Below are 17,390 nucleotides of genomic sequence, written 5' to 3' on the forward strand. Positions count from 1 at the left end.
TGGGGGAAGACTTGGCCAACCAGGTGAAGCTGGCCAAGAGGGTGGGAATGGTCACCCGCAGCCAGGCCAAGCAAGCTTCCACACCCATCCCTGTTCCTGAGCCGTCCATCAGGGCCCCGTCTGTGTTACCAGAGACCCAGACCGAGGTGGTGGAACCGGATTCCCTGCCAACAACTGAAGCAGTGCATCCAGTCCCAGAACCAGAACTGGAAAAGCAACCAGCACCAGAACCGTTGCCAGCACTGACTCCAGCGCTTGCAAGCCCATCTACAACTCCAACGCCAGAGGGCACCAGCGCGTCTGAACTGGCAGAAGCAGCAGACAACCCTACCCAAGAGGCTCAGCCAGAGCCTGAAATGTCACCTAATGCACCAGCGGAGAGCGGTTCACAGTCAACGGAAACAACCTCATCACCTACATCATTTCCACAGGGACCAAGCCCAAGTCCACAGTCTAAGGAGGAACTGATATCTCCAGCATCAAGGGAACAGTTCCAGGCTGAGAAGGAAGCAGATGACAGCCTTCAGAAAGCTTGGGTGGCAGCACGGAGCACCCAGCCGCCTCTCAGCTCTTCTAACCGATCCCGGTTTGTTGTAGAACGAGGACTTTTATACAAGGAGACTCTTTCTGTTGGACACCAGGAAGACTGGCATCCTCAAAAACAGTTGGTAGTTCCAACTAAGTACCAGGTAAAGCTCTTAAGCTTAGCCCATGATCATCCCAGTGGCCATTCTGGGGTGAACAGAATGAAAGACAGGTTGGGGAAGTCCTTCCACTGGGAGGGAATGGGCAAGGATGTTGCTAATTATGTCCGGTCTTGTGAGGTGTGCCAAAGAGTGGGAAAGCCCCAAGACCAGGTCAAAGCCCCTCTCCAGCCACTCCCCATAATTGAGGTCCCATTTCAGCGAGTAGCTGTGGATATTCTGGGTCCTTTCCCAAAACAGACCCCCAGAGGAAAGCAGTACATACTGACTTTCATGGATTTTGCTACCCGATGGCCGGAAGCAGTAGCTCTAAGCAACACCAGGGCTAAAACTGTGTGCCAGGCCTTAGCAGACATTTTTGACAGGGTAGGTTGGCCCTCCGACATCCTTACAGATTCGGGAACTAATTTCCTGGCAGGGACAATGAAAAACCTGTGGGAAGCTCATGGGGTGAATCACTTGGTTGCCACCCCTTACCACCATCAAACCAATGTCATGGTGGAGAGGTTTAATGGAACTTTGGGGGCCATGATACGTAAATTCATAAATGAATACTCCAATGATTGGGATCTAGTGTTGCAGCAGTTACTTTTTGCCTACAGGGCTCTACCACATCCCAGTTTAGGGTTTTCACCATTTGAACTTGTGTATGGCCACGAGGTTAAGGGGCCATTACAGTTAGTGAAGCAGCAATGGGAAGGGTTTACGCCTTCTCCAGGAACTAACATTCTGGACTTTGTAAGCAACCTACAAAACACCCTCCGCCACTCTTTAGCCCTTGCTAAAGAAAACCTAAAGGATGCTCAGGAAGAGCAAAAGGCCTGGTATGATAAACATACCAGAGAGCGTTCCTTCAAAGTAGGGGCCAGTTATGGTCTTGAAGGCGCAACAGACCCATAAGATGGAAGCGTCATGGGAAGGGCCATTCACGGTCCAAGAGTGCCTGGGAGCTGTTAACTATCTCATATCATTCCCCACCTCAACCCTAAAGCCTAAAGTGTACCATGTTAATTCTCTCAAGCCCTTTTATTCCAGAGACTTAAAGGTTTGTCAGTTTACAGCCCAGGGAGGAGATGACGCTGAGTGGCCTGAAGGTGTCTACTACGAAGGAAAAAGTGACGGTGGCGTGGAAGAGGTGAACCTCTCCACAACACTGGAACGTCTGCAGCAGCAACAGATCAAGGAGCTGTGCACTAGCTTCTCCCCAATGTTCTCAGCCACTCCAGGACGGACTAAACGGGCATACCACTCCATTGACACAGGTAATGCTCATCCAATTAGAACCCCACCCTACCGGGTGTCTCCTCATGCCCAAGCTGCTATAGAATGGGAGATCCAAAGCATGCTACAGATGGGTATAATACGCCCTTCTAACAGTGCATGGGCATCTCCCGTGGTTCTAGTTCCCAAACCAGATCGGGAAATACACTTTTGCATGGACTACCGTAAGCTAAATGCTGTATCTCGTCCCGACAACTATCCAATGCCACGCACCGATGAGCTATTGTAGAAATTAGGACGTGTCCAGTTTATCTCTACATTAGACTTAACCAAGGGGTACTGGCAAGTACCACTAGATGAACCCGCCAAAGAAAGGTCAGCCTTCATCACCCATGCAGGGGTGTATGAATTTAATGTGCTTCCCTTCAGGCTGCGAAATGCACCCGCCACCTTGTAGATGGTCTCCTAGCAGGATTGGGAGAGTCTGCAGTTGCCTACCTCGATGATGTGGCCATTTTTTCTGATTCATGGGCAGAACACCTGGAACACTTGGAAAAAGTCTTCGAGCGCATCAGGCAGGCAGGACTAACTGTTAAGGCTAAAAAGTGTCAAATAGGCCAAAACAGAGTGACTTACCTTGGACACCAGGTGGGTCAAGGAATGATAACTCCCCTACAGGAAAAGGTGGATGCTATCCAAAAGTGACCTGTCCCAAAGTCAAAGAAACAGGTCCAATCCTTCTTAGGCTTGGCCGGATATTACAGGCGATTTGTACCCCACTACAGCCAAATCGCTGCCCCACTAACAGACCTGACCAGGAAGACACAGCCAAATGCGGTTAAGTGGACTAATGAGTGTCAGAAGGCCTTTACCCAGCTTAAGGCAACACTCATGTCTGACCCTGTGCTAAGGGCTCCAGACTTTGACAAACCCTTCCTAGTAACCACAGATGCATCTGAACATGGTGTAGGAGCAGTTTTAATGCAGGAAGGACCGGATCAAAACTTCCATCCTGTCGTGTTTCTGAGCAAGAAACTGTCTGAGAGGGAAAGCCACTGGTCCATCAGTGAAAAAGAATGCTACGCCATTGTGTATGCCCTGGAAAAGCTACGCCCATACGTTTGGGGATGGCGTTTCCAGCTACAAACCAACCATGCTGTGCTAAAGTGGCTTCATACTGCCAAGGGAAACAACAAAAAACTTCTTCGATGGAGTTTAGCTCTCCAAGATTTTGATTTCGAAATTCAACACATTTCAGGAGCTTCTAACAAAGTAGCTGATGCACTCTCCCGTGAAAGTTTCCCAGAATCAACTGGTTAAAAATTGTCCTTGAAATGTGGAAAATCTTGTAGTTTTACATAATTAGTAGTATATGTAAAGGTGCATGTGTTTTATTAATCTGTTTATTCTAAAGTTCTAGGAAGAAATCACCGCCAGTGTGGTTCCACACCATCTGAGATTTGGGGGGCGTGTCATAGACAGATAGTTAAGGGTTAATGTCTCTTTTACCTGTAAAGGGTTAAGAAGCTCAGTAAACCTGGCTGACACCTGACCAGAGGACCAATAGGGGGACAAGATACTTTCAAATCTTGGTGGAGGGAGTTCTTTCTTTGTGTTCGGTTTTTTTTGGTTGTTCGCTCTTGGGACTGAGAGGGATGGAACATCAATCCAGGCTCTCCAAATCTTTCTGAATCAGTCTCTCATGTTTCAAATTTGTAAGTAACTAGCCAGGCAAGGTGTGTTAGTCTTATTTTTGTTTTCTCAACTTGTAAATGTTTCTTTTTGCTGGAAGGATTTTTACCTCTGTTTGCTGTAACTTTAAACCTGAGGCTAGAGGGGATTTCCTCTGGGCTATATGAATAAGTACCCTGTAAAGAATTTTCCATCCTGATTTTACAGAGATAATTTTTACCTTTTCTTCCTTTAATTAAAAGCTTTCTTTTTTAAGAACCTGATTGATTTTTTTTTGTTTTAAGATCCAAGGGGATTGGGTCTGAACTCACCAGGGATTGGTGAGGGAGGATGGTTAATTTCTCCTTGTTTTAAGATCCAAGTGGTTTGGATCTGTGTTCCCCAGGGAAGGTTTTGGGGGGACAGAAAGTGTGCCAGACACTGATTTCTGGCTGGTGGCAGCGTTACCAGATCTAAGCTAGTAATTAAGCTTAGAAGTGTTCATGCAGGTCCCCACATTTGTACTCTAAAGTTCAGAGTGGGGGAGGAACCTTGACAACATATAATTCTCTGCTACCCAGGACTCTAAATTCCTGAACTCATATCTTTCCTATACCATATTACAGTACTTACTGACTTTACCTTAATACTAATCATTCACTTACCATTTCTGGCTGCTAGTAAGTTACAGAGCTGCAATGCATGAGTATACTTGGGCTGTTTTTCAACGGCATGTTTATCCTCTTGAAAATTATTTTCCTTTATTTCGGTATCAATGCCACCTGCCAGTGTCTGAAAAGAATCAATTGCTTTATCAATATCATCTTCATATGATCGTTGGAATGATTTATCTTTTTTAATGTGCGTCAGGTTAAGTATTTCTAAAAGTTTACGTGATCGTTTATGATCATATACAGAGGTAATTGGAGTGGTGTTCTTATCAACTGGAGGTGATCCTGTTCGTGGAAAAATCCTTCGCTTCACCATTTCAACATCTAATATTGGTACGTAGACTGCTGCAGTGATATAGCTTTCCCTAAAGATGTTATCAACATGTTCAGCTTCCATTTCAATTTTGTTCAGATTAACTTCTGTTGTTTGTATTTCAAGATTAGGCCAGTAATACACTTGAGAAACTTGAGCTGTATGAAGAAAAATATATGTAAGATAATATTTTAAAAGAAATATAATAAAGTGGACACACCTTCTTCACTAGTAAAATTAAAGCAGTACTGGAAGTAATTATATTAGTTATACTTTTTCATGTATTATTATTTATTATTCATGAGAACAGCAGTGTGAGGCAGTTACGCCTAATACACAAAAGGGGGCCTGGTCCATGACTAGTGTTCCTAGGTGCTACTGCACTACAAATAAATAATAAATAATAATAATAAATAATAATAATAATAATCACCCTCTATGTGCAGCACCAGCTACACAAACATGAAAAAATGAGAAATTAACAGCTATGTCATTAACAATCTAGATCTTCCTATTAATTTCAGACATAATACATCCTCTTCACTGAACACATTCAGTAAATTGAAAACATAGCTCAATCAACAATAAAACAGAAGCCTCGAAGCAAAACAGATTATTATTAATAGAAATTTTAAAAATTGACATCTTTTGAATTACAGACATAACATGAAACCAGGTACTTATTTTGTGATATTTATTTTAAGAACTTTGTTGCCACTGTAAATGGAAATCTCAATACGACCCTAAAGACGGAACTGTCCACAAATATAAATAATCCATTTTAATGCTCACAGAAATGTACATTTTAAAATTAAATTCACCACTATAAATCTTAGAAACATAACTCCATTTAAAATTCAGCTTAGTCAAGTAGATCTTGATGTTTCTATTTGTTTAAAAGGTGGTCACTACTTAACTGTGATTGGACTAAAGATATATATGATTCCTTTTTATTTAGCATTTACCATATTGTAAAGTGAATCTCTTCAGACCATCCAGGAAAAGATGGTTACTCACCATTGTAACTGTTGTTCTTCGAGATGTGTTGCTCATATCCATTCCAGTTAGGTGTGCACGCGCCGCGTGCACGTTTGTCGGAAGACTTTTACCCTAGCAACACTCAGTGGGTCGGCTGGGCGCCCCCTGGAGTGGCGCCACCATGGCCCCGGATATATACCCCAGCCGACGCACCCACCCCTCAGTTCCTTCTTGCCGGCTACTCCGACAGTGGGGAAGGAGGGTGGGTTTGGAATGGATATGAGCAACACATCTCAAAGAACAACAGTTACAACGGTGAGTAACCGTCTTTTCTTCTTCGAGTGATTGCTCATATCCATTCCAGTTAGGTGATTCCCAAGCCTTACCCAGGCGGTGGGGTCGGAGTGAGATGTGGCGGAGTGCAAAACCACCGAGCCAAAGGCCGCATCATCTCTAGATTGCTGGACTAGAGCATAGTGCGAAGCAAACGTGTGGACCGATGACCAGGTCGCTGCACGGCATATCTCCTGGATTGGTACGTGTGCCAGGAAGGCGGCTGATGAAGCCTGAGCCCTGGTAGAATGGGGAGTGAGGTGGCCCGCTGGGACATGGGCCAAGTCATAGCATGTGCGTATGCACGCTGTTAGTCAAGAGGAGATCCTCTGTGCAGAGACGGGGAGGCCTTTCATACAGTCCGCCACTGCCACAAAAAGCTGGGGGGACTTACGGAAGGGCCTTGTGCGGTCAATATAAAATGCAAGCGCCCTGCGGACATCTAGGGAGTGTAACCGCTGCTCCCGTGGGCATGAATGAGGTTTAGGGAAGAAAACTGGGAGGACAATGTCCTGATTAGTGTGGAAGGCCGAAACCACCTTAGGGAGAAAAGTGGGATGTGGCCGCAACTGAACTTTGTCCTTATGAAAACAGTGTAAGGGGGGTATACAGTGAGTGCTCGAAGCTCGGAGACCCTCCTGGCCGAAGTAATGGCCACCAGAAAAACTGTCTTCCATTATAGGTATAGCAGAGAGCAGGTTGCCAGCGGCTCAAAGGGGGGACCCATAAGCTTGTTTAATACCAGGTTGAGGTCCCAGAACTTGAGGGTAGAGGCGATCCAGGCCTTTTCGAAACCTAGCGACCACCGGGTGAGAGAACACAGAATGATTACCCTCTCCGGGATGGAAAGCAGATATGGCAGCCAAGTGAACCCTCAGGGAAGATATGGCAAGGCCCTGCTGTTTAAGGTGCCAGAGGTAGTCCAGAATGACTGGAATGGGGGCCTCCGAGGGAGTAAGAGTCTGTGACGCACACTAGGCTGAGAAACGCTTCCATTTGGCCAAGCACGTGGACCGAGTGGAAGGCTTCGTACTACTGAGCAGAACATGCTGCACAGGGGCGGAACAGTGCAACTCCGAGGTGTCTAGCCACGCCGTGAGGTGGAGAGCTGGGAGGTCCGGGTGACGGAGACTGCCGTGCTCCTGGGTTATAAGGTCCGGGCAGAGTGGGAGGGTGATCGGGGTGGCTACGGAGAGGCTGAGCAGCGTGGTGTACCAGTGCTGCCTGGGCCACGCTGGAGCAATCAGTATAAGATGAGCTCTGTCCTGTCGGAGTTTTAACAGGACCTTGTGCACCAGCGGAAATGGAGGGAAGGCATAGAGCAGCTGGTGCTTCCACGGGATGAGGAATGCGTCTGAGATCAAACCTGGTGAATGACCCTGGAACGAGCAGAATACTTGGCACTTCCTGTTCGTGCGAGACGCGAATAGGTCCACCTGGGGAAAGCCCCACTTGCGGAAGATTGAATGGATAATGTCCGGTCTTATGGACCACTCGTGACACAGGAAGGATCTGCTCAGTCGATCCGCCAGAGTGTTCGGAATGCCCGGGAGAAAGGATGCCACCAGGTCTATCGCATGGGCTATGCAAAACTCCCATAGTTTGATGGCTTCGTGGCAAAGAGGGGAAGATCGGGTCCCTCCCTGCTTGTTTATGTAGTATATGGCCGTTGTGTTGTCCGTAAACACGGAGACACAACGGCCGTGCAGGGGCTTGTGGAATGCGTGGCATGCCAGGCAAACCGCTCTGAGCTCTCGGACATTTATATGGAGGGACAGATCCTCTGATGACCACAGCCCTTGGGTGCGAAGGTGACCGAGGTGGGCTCCCCAGCCAAGGGATGACGCATCTGTCGTCAGAGATAGGGTGGGCTGCGGTGGGTGGAACGGCAACCCCGCACACATCATGGAGGGGTTCAGCCACCAGTCAAGGGAGCGCAGTGTACTCGGCGGGATGGTGACTAAAGTGTCCATCAAGTCCCTGCCCGGGCAGTACACCGAATTGAGCCATATCTGAAGTGGGCGGAGGCGGAGCCTGGCGAACTTGGTGACATACCTACATGCCGCCATGTGGCCTAGGAGACCGAGGCAAGTGCGGACCGAGGTCGTGGGAAAGGCCTGCAGACTGCGGATGATCGCGGCCATCGCCAGGAATCTTGGCTGAGGCAGACAGGCCTTGGCTAGAGTGGAATCCAAGGTAGCTCCTATAAAGTCCAGCCTCTGAGTGGGGACCAGGGTGGATTTGTCCATATTGAGCAGTAGGCTGAGACGTGCAAACAGGTTCTTTGCCACGCGTACATGTAGTCTGACTTGCTCCTTGGAGGCTCCCCTGATGAGCCAGTCATCCAGGTATGGGTACATGTGAAGCCCTTGATGACGGAGGTGGGCGGCGACCACTGCCATACATCTTGTGAACACGCAAGGGGCTGTGGACAGGCCGAAGGGAAGGATCGCAAATTGGAAATGCCGATGGTCGGCTACAAAGCGGAGGTATCTCCTGTGCAGAGGAAAAATGGCTATGTGAAAGTAAGCGTCCTTCATATTGAGGGCAGCATACCAGTCTCCGGGATCCAAGGACGGGATAATGGTCCCCAGGGAGACCATCCGGAACTTCAACTTTATCAGGAATTTGTTGAGGCCCCGTAGGTCTAGGATAGGCCTGAGACCACCTTTTGACTTGGGGATCAGGAAGTAACGGGAGTAAAACCCTTTGCCCCATTCCTCCTTTGGCACCTCTTCTATCGCTCCAATGGTGAGAAGCGTCTGGACCTCTTGTAAGAGGAATTGCTTGTGAGAGGGGTCCCTGAAGAGGGACTGGGAGGGAGGGTGGTAAGGCGGGGTTGAAGCAAATTGGAGGTGGTAGCCTTGTTTCACGGTGCGCAGGACCCAGATGTCCGAAGTCAGGTGGGACCACGCAGGGAAAAAGTAGGAGAGGCGGTTGGAGAAGGGAGGGAAAGGATCCTGAACGGGAAGTGGTATGCTGTCCTCGGGCGTACCTTCAAAAGGACGACTTTGGACCCGCCGGCGGCTTGGAGGGACCGCGGCTTTGACCCGTTTGTGGACCTGAGTATCGTCTGCGTCCACCGCACCCTCGGCGCCTGCCAAAATCCTGTCTCTGCCGAGGGACAGAGTAAGGACGGAAGGGCTGCGGGCAGAAAGTGCGACGCTGGGTCACGGGGGTATGCATGCCCAGATTTCGCATGATGACCCTGTTGTCTTTTAAGCTCTGGAGTCTGGGGTCACTTTTCTCCGAGAACAAGCCTTTACCATCAAAGGGTAAATCCTGGATGGTGTATTGGAGTTCCGGAGGAAGGTTAGAAACCTGCAGCCAGGATATGCGCCTCATGGTGATACCGGACGCTAATGTTCTGGCTGCGGAGTCCGCTGCATCCAGGGAGGCCTGCAGGGAGGTTCTGGCCACCTTTTTCCCTTCCTCCAGGAAGGCCGCGAATTCCTGGCGGGAGTCTTGGGGAAGCAACTCCCGGAACTTGCTCATCTCCGCCCAGGTGTTTTAGTTGTAGCGACTCAGCAGAGCTTGCTGCTACCCGAAGTTGCAAGGCACCTGCCGAATACACCTTCCAGCCCAGAAGGTCCATCCTCCTGGCCTCGAGGCTTGCTGTCCATGGCGCTCCCTTTCATTAACGGACTGGACCACCAGGGATGAAGGAGGAGGATGTATATATAGGTACTCATACCCCCGGGATGGTACCATGTACTTACGCTCGACCCCCTTCGCTGTTGGCGGAATGGAGGCCGGCGACTGCCACAAGGTGTCTGCATTGGCTTGTATAGTCTTAATAAAAGGTAAAGCCACCCTAGTGGGCGCATCAGCTGAAAGTATGCTGACTACGGGATCCTTGACCTCTGGGACCTCCTCCACCTGGAGATTTATATTCAGGGCGACCCTCCTGAGGAGGTCCTGGTGAGCCTTGAGGTCTATCGGAGGCGGGCTCGAGGATGATGTGCCCGCCACTGCATCATCAGGGGAGGAAGAAGATGAGACGCCGGGAACAAGGGGGTCCCGTATCACCTCCTGGTCTTGTGGTGGTTCCTGCTCAAGCGGCGTCGGTGAAGCAGACGGTTGAGCCAACTGGTTGTCTGTGCCCACTGGTGGAGGGCGACTAACTGTGGCCTCTGGGGCCTGGTGCTCTGATGAGGCAGCATGTGAGGGAACTAAAGGAGCACCCTGGGCCTGGTGGTACGCCCACGGTGTCCAGAAGGGCCACTGCTGAGCACCCTGCGCTTGGGGATGGGCTTCTTGAAACAGGCCTTCGGGCAAATCCGCATCACGGTCCTGTGAGTAATAGCTGTCCGCGTGGGACGACACCGACGGATGTCTGGATGGCCATGGAGGAGCAGAGAAGCCATGCGTGGATGTCCCGACAGATCTGGTGCCCCTGCGCACGGGGGACCGGTGCCGTGGAACATCCCGGTGCCGAGATCGAGACCAGGACCTGCGACCAGCTCGGTGCCGGGAGGTCGACCAGGATCTGGAGTAGCGGTGCCGTGAGCGGCTCCTAGGTGAACGGTGCCGGGAGCGGTGCCAGGACCTTGAGCGGTGCCGAGAATAGTAGACCGGCGACCGGGACAAGGAGCGGTGCCGCGAGTCCGACCGGTGCCGAGCGACGGAGCAGTGCCGGGACTGCGACCGGCGCGAAGAGCGAGAGCAGTGCCGGGACCTGGATCGTCTGCGGGACCGCGATCGAGAGTGGCGCCGGTCAGGGGCGCTGATGGAAGCTGGGCGAATCAGGGCCGGCTTTCCTATTGATTGGATCACCTGCACCGGCGATGCCGGGGGTGGTGGTGGTGCTGGGTCTGTCAGCGCAATCAGGTCCTTCGCCACTGAGCATACCTCCGGCGTGGAGGGTATGATGAGCTCAACCACGGCGGGTGCCGGGGAGGTCACGGGTGCCGGACTCGACGGCCCTTGCCAGACCGGAGTCGACGGCGCCGGCCTAGCAGGTGCCGCGGCGGGAGCGGGCACCAGGCGGTGTAGCTGAGCCGTGCCCTCGTGCCGCGCATCGGGCGGTGCCAGAGCGGCAGAGGTCTTAGTCTTCTTTGCTCTCGGCGAGAGCGAGCGCCTCAGGCCTGGCTTTGGAGCCGGCGACACCCGGTGCCGAGAGGGCTTAGGCGTTCCGGTGTGGCCTGGTGCTGAGGAGGAACTTCTTGAGTCCGATTGAGCCGCACTCGGTGCCGAGGATGGAGGGGTGAGAGCCGCCTCCATAAGGAGCTGTTTAAGCCTGATGTCCCGCTCCTTTTTAGTGTGTGGCTTAAACGACTTGCAAATTGGGCACTTAGCTGTTAAGTGCGACTCGCCGAGGCACTTCAGACAGGAGTCGTGCGGATCCCCTGTGGGCATCAGCCTGTGGCAAGCCGAGCACGGCTTGAAACCCGGGGAGCCGGGCATGTGCTCCGGTCCCGGTGAGGGAAGGGGGCTAAGCCCCGAACCCGACTAAACTCACTAACTATCTAAACTACTAACAACTAACTACACTTATCTAAAAATCCAAATATATCTACAACTATATACACAAAACGGAACGAGAAACTGTGAGAATGCTAGGGAAGTGGAGGTCAGCTAAGCCGCACTCCACTGTTCCAACGACTGACATGGGCAGTAAGAAGGAACTGGGGGTGGGTGGGTCGGCTGGGGTATATATCCGGGGCCATGGTGGCGCCTCTCCAGGGGGCGCCCAGCCGACCCACTGAGTGTTGCTAGGGTAAAAGTCTTCCGACGAACGTGCACGCGGCGCGCGCACACCTAACTGGAATGGATATGAGCAATCACTCGAAGAAGAAGCATTGTTTCACGTGATGTGATTAAACTGAGTGAAACTACAGATTACTCATATTTATCAAACCAGGTGTGCCTATCAAATGCTAATATTAAAAAATATTAAATGGGTTCTATATGGTTTTGTGTTTGGATTTTGTTGTTGTTGATTAGGTTTTGTTTGTTTGTTTTTTTGCAGGCAAATGCACTTCAATAAATGGCAACCAAATATTTAACTATTTGTCTTCTGCCTTTTTTGCTGGGCATAATTGATACATTAATTTTTCCATAGCAACACCCTCCCTTAATTTTTTTATAATTATTCCTCTAGCTTTGTATTATTTTTCTTTTTCCAATCAGAGGTTATCAGTAGCTTAGCAGCTGCAAGCACATGAGAGATGAATTTTTTATTTCTTTGAGTGTGACCATTTCTTCTAGGAAGCCTCAGAAGGCTTGCCAAAGGATCATTTGGTAATAATATCCAACAATTTGTATTATCAGGTTAGAAATTGCATCCTAATACTCTCTAATGACTGAACATGTCCACCATACATGCCTAAAATCTTTCTGTCAAGACAATTTCTACAGCATTTATTCCCATACAACCTCTCTCTATTTTTAACCTGACTGGAAATGTTAAAAAACAACAACAACAACAACACTTTCCTAACCTGAGCATCCAGCAGGCCACCTCTGGTCAGTGTTAAGGTTGCAGTTTCGGTTTTAATTTGACTCATTTACTCGCTCATTTTCAATAACAGGATTCAAAGTTAATTGAAGAGGACAGGATGACTTACCTCTCTAGCTAAACCATCACTCAACAATAGGATGAGTTATTCAGCAGAAGACATGCAGGAATGGGAAAAGAGTAGAGAGGAAAGGAAGTAACCCTTGACATCACTATTTTATCAACCTGTGAGCCTTTCACGGGTATGATGCCAGTTAGTTACAAATATCGTATCTCTGATACTGACCTTGAATCAAAAGTTTTGCACAACTGATGCAAGGCATTCGAGACAGGTAAACTTCACAGCCTCTCAGTGCATTTGGAAATCTTAACAATGCTTTTGGCACAGCATGAAGATCCTTAGTGGAGCAGTCCATTGTGATAATCCTTTTCGGTTTATTAGCTTCACAGATGACAATTCCAGTTTTGAAAAACTACAAAAAAATGCTTTTACAATATCTTTAAAACAAATAAAAGGAAATATTTCTTCACACAACGCACAGTCAACCTGTGGAACTCCTTGCCAGAGGATGTTGTGAAGGCAAGACTATAACAGGGTTTAAAAAAGAACTAGATAAATTCATAGAGGATAGGTCCATCAATGGCTATTAGCCAGGATGGGCAGGGATGGTGTCCCTAGCCTCTGTTTGCCAGAAGCTGGGAATGGGCGACAGGGAATGGATCACTTGATGATTACCTGTTTTGTTCATTCCCTCTGGGGCACCTGGCATTGGCCACTGTCGGAAGACAGGATACTGAGCTAGATGGACCTTTGATCTGACCCAGTATGGCCGTTCTTACGTTCTTATGTTTAAGCCTGCCAATTAAAACAGGGGATGGCAATATCCATTTCACCAAAGAAAACTGCTTGCAACACTTCCTTCTGAGTGGAGGCATGTGCAACCAGCTAGCAGAACACAGAAAATGTTTGGGTTTGACTGGGAAGGTGGTGGGTCTAACGCACCCAGGAAATCTGCTGATTCAGTGCCTCTCCAGGGAAATCTCCATTAGGGCTTGTCTTCACTGCAACAATTAGTTCTAGTGTACTCAAATTACTGCACTCAAGCTTGCCTAGTTTAAATGCAAGCGACCATACTTCAAAACAACCCCTGAGATACACCAAGTGATCTGACTAGCAGCACAGATAATTGAATTAGCTGCTGATGCGTTATTATAACTCAAGGGGTTGCATCCCCACTGCATTACTAGTTTGAGCTTCACTCCAGCATGACTTGAGCTTCAACTCACCATTAGCTAGATGCGCCAGCTAGTTTGATCTTAAAGCACCACTTAACTCAAGCAAGAGCCTGGTGTGTGAATGGGAGTCAAGTTAGGGGTATCACTCAAGTTATAACTCAAGCTAAATGTGCTGTGAAGACACACCCTCAGTCCTAGCTAGAATTATGCTTGCTCCCCATGGTGAATCACATGCAGGAAAGTAGAAGTTGTATGACTGACTGCTTTCCAATATGGTGAACCCTCCCCCAGAGCAACTGCCCCTTGAGGTGCAATTTACGTCCTCTGCAACTGCAGGGATGAAACAAGCACAATAATTTCACTGCAGGACCAAACATAAAAATATTGGCTAAGGGACAATATTTTAAACAGAGGTAAGTGAGATTAAAAATATAGGTAAGAATTATATATTTTAGTATTACTTATTTTAAAGCTTTCTTCAGTATGAAAGTCTTGCTTTTATATTTCTGTCCTTGAAAACTAAGGCTGACTATGCTACAAACTTAAGTTTGTCAAGAGCCAAATGTTATCAAATATATTACTGGTATTATTTAACATTTATATTGCTGTGGTACCCAAAGACCTCAACAAAGTTGAGCTCCATTGCACCAGGCACTGTGCGAACATATAACACATGTCAATCCCTAGCCCGAAGAGCTTACCCTGGACATTTTTAATAAGGAGAATTAGTGAGAAGGAAGGAAAATAGTCCTTCTGTCTGGAAATTCTTCTCCAGACAGACGCACAGATCCATCAATTTCCATAAGGATAGATGGGAACTGCAATAATTTAGTACTAATATAGCCAAACTATTCTGCTTACTACTCCTAGTTCTGCAGCTCCATGTTAAACAATATAAGAACATACTAGACAATATCACATATAGAATTCCTGATTTGGGGGGCTGAATTGTGAAAATGAGGAACTATCAGAGTTGGCTTGAGGCAGATACTTTGTCTGCAAGCCTTCTGTACACAAGTGACAGTGCACTTCAACCCCAACCTGCAAAATCTCTGCTCATCTGGTTCTGAACCACTTAAAAACAGACACTATCAACTGTGCTGTGTGCTTGTTTTATGATATACCAAATTTGGACTATGATGAGATCATGTAAGACTAAACATTACATGACCATGTGAAAACACTAAGATTTGGAAACCACTTCACTCATATGAAACCTTTACCAGATAATGTTGTGATATTTTAAAGGCTATTCCACCACTGTTGGCTGGCATAATGACTGAGTATTTATGCAATTTGGAAAAATAAAAGGAGTTTTTGATTTATCAGAGCTTGTACGTTTTGCATACTATAGGTTAAAATCCTAAACAGTCAAAATCATAATCAGCAATATGTAATAGTTAAAATCCTAATTAACATCATGGCCTCTCTTATTCTGCACAATAGATACTGAATTCACTCAACTCACTTTTAAGATATTTGGGTTTTTTTGTTTGTTACCAACATATTTACATGCTGGCTCTTGACAGTTTGGTGAATTTTCCATATGGAGTGCTAAGAAGATGCACAAGTCTTCTTTATTTGGTAGACGAGAAGGAGGACCTGAAGAAAAAAAGTGGAATTAGAAGCTAGTTCATCAAAACAAGCATGGAGCAAAAGGAGCAAATGGAGTAAATGTAAAATAGCAAATGAGACTGAGCTACAGAGGATAATTCCCAAACTATGCAGTCTCTGGTTAAAACAAATGCTGCTGTACCTTTCATTTCTATGTGTGTTAAAATAAAGAACTATATCCTAAAACCACATTAAAATTTTGTCCACTGACACTCTGAGAATCCTCTTTCTTGAACTTTCCTGATCCTGAGACCAATCTGTGCCTCTCCAGTCCCTGCTGTAAGTTACACTGGCCATTCCAGCAACTGGGGATTGCCAATGTGCAATGATACCCTAGTCTTGCTTCCTTCTCTGGCTACTCTGCCTGCATCTGCTGAAGGGAGAGTAACTCCTATGCCTGCCCCTTCCTTGGGCTGGCACAAGGAGTGACTTCCATTGACTTCAACAGGCTTTGTATCAGGCCCAAAGCGGATATCCTATACCTGGAACAGCCTTTTCCTCACTCACTCTCTCAACTTCACGTTCCTCTCCAAAACTCATTTATTTCAGCTACCATTCTGCCATTTATCTTCTCTTTGATGCTATATGTCCTTCCCTGTTACCTGAGCATTATTTAAATAAATAACTAATTCATAATTAATACAAATAATATAAAATAAGACAATTTATACAATCAGCCTTATTTAAAAACAACACTCTCCCAAAAGCTATATTCCCTTCCCGTCCATTACTGTTGTGTCTATCCCCTTCCCCACAATGATCTGTTGTCACTACCCATTATGTTACCTGTGTGTTTTAGGTTGTAAGATCCCAGGGACCTTACGTCCGTACATGTCGGTAAAGCACCAGTGGCACAGCCGTAGTGCTATACAATTAACAACCCATACTATCAGAACAATAACTTTATTTCTATTATTATAGGAAGAGGCCCAGAAGTGGAATAGCATGGACATTTCAAATTAAGACTGAGGTATATTGCTGGAGATGGATGTTAGAAGTATGCAAATTGCCTGCCCACACTATGGCTCAAGACTTTCAGAACAATTAAATTTATTCAAACATCTTAAAGAAAAAAGAATTATGTAAACCAAGAAATAAGAATATATGAGCAAGTTTGATTAATTTTTTTTGCCTTTATCATTCTTTCTTTCTGTTTCTTCTCCATCTCTTTTTTCTGAATTCTCTGTTTGCTTACTGAAGGGGGAAGCTGGAGGATAAAAGAAAAAAAGTTTAAATTAGGAATGATATATCAGATTTTCTCTGATGAGGTTTAGTAATGGATGGGATCCCATCTATTACCATGAATGGCACCAGATCCCTGCTCACTAGAAAAGGGAGAGGGTGAGGTATCTCAGGATCAGTTTACTACAATATTTGATAAACAAGAATTAAAATCTGGTTGATATTTGGAGCCAAAGGTCCTTCTACGCAAAATTCAGATTTGTCAAAGCTTATCATGAAAAAAATCAAAGACAAAATCAAGACAAAAATGTGAACCATAGTACAAGATGCAGGGGAGTTAGATCATTATCATCATTGCACAGAAAAGACCTTAGACAGACCAAGTCATCCTCAAATGATCATTGTGGGAGCCTTGAACTTCTCCTATCCCAATCTTGTCAATTCTAGCTCCTCTATCCTTTAGTCTTTCTTTGGACATAGACTTCTAATTCTCATGCCTTTGATGTGTAATCCTGTTATTTTATAATAAGGGGCCTGATTCTTTCCATTACCCTAGTGTTACTCCACTGACTTCAGTGGATTTATACCAGCATAAAATGAATGTAGTAGGCTGAAGAATCAAGCCCAAGGAATCCAAGCTGTTCTTAGAGAAAAGAAAAATAAAACGCAGGATTCTGATCAGCCTATTTAGCGCCAGAGGAAAGCACCTAAACACACATCAAAGGCATGAGAATTAAAAGCCTATGTCCAAAATGAAATTTTCATTTCATATTCATTTGAGTCACAAAGAAAGACTAAAGACATCAAAGACTGGTGAGCAAAAGACACCTGCTATTTTGTAAATGTATTATTCATTTTGCACATTCCTATAGCTAATCTGAGGCCCATTACCACATCCAGAAAACTGGGCCACTTACGGTGCAGAGAGCAGGATTCTTGTACACATCAGCCTGTTGTTCATTCTGAAGTATTAAACCAGCAAGTAGAGTGGTAGGATGCAGATATTT

At 46.8% G+C, this 17,390-nt stretch overlaps 1 protein-coding gene across 2 annotated transcripts in view; it reads right to left on the bottom strand.

Annotated features, from left to right (window-relative positions):
* Window positions 1–16,599, bottom strand: part of LOC123361909 (cytidine and dCMP deaminase domain-containing protein 1-like) — a 32,339-nt gene extending 15,740 nt beyond the window's left edge. For both annotated transcript variants that reach the window (XM_045002121.1, XM_045002120.1), the window contains exons 1-4: window positions 16,334–16,599; window positions 15,056–15,189; window positions 12,638–12,824; window positions 4,262–4,738 (exon numbers count right to left, since the gene is read on the bottom strand). In XM_045002121.1, the coding sequence (XP_044858056.1) occupies window positions 4,262–4,738; window positions 12,638–12,824; window positions 15,056–15,133 (742 nt within the window). In that variant the 5' untranslated portion in view covers window positions 15,134–15,189; window positions 16,334–16,599. The remainder of the gene's footprint in view (window positions 1–4,261; window positions 4,739–12,637; window positions 12,825–15,055; window positions 15,190–16,333) is intronic.
* Window positions 16,600–17,390: the final 791 nt, after the last annotated feature.

Source organism: Mauremys mutica, chromosome 1 (genome assembly GCF_020497125.1).
Source record: "Mauremys mutica isolate MM-2020 ecotype Southern chromosome 1, ASM2049712v1, whole genome shotgun sequence".
Classification (NCBI taxonomy): Eukaryota; Metazoa; Chordata; order Testudines; family Geoemydidae; genus Mauremys; species Mauremys mutica.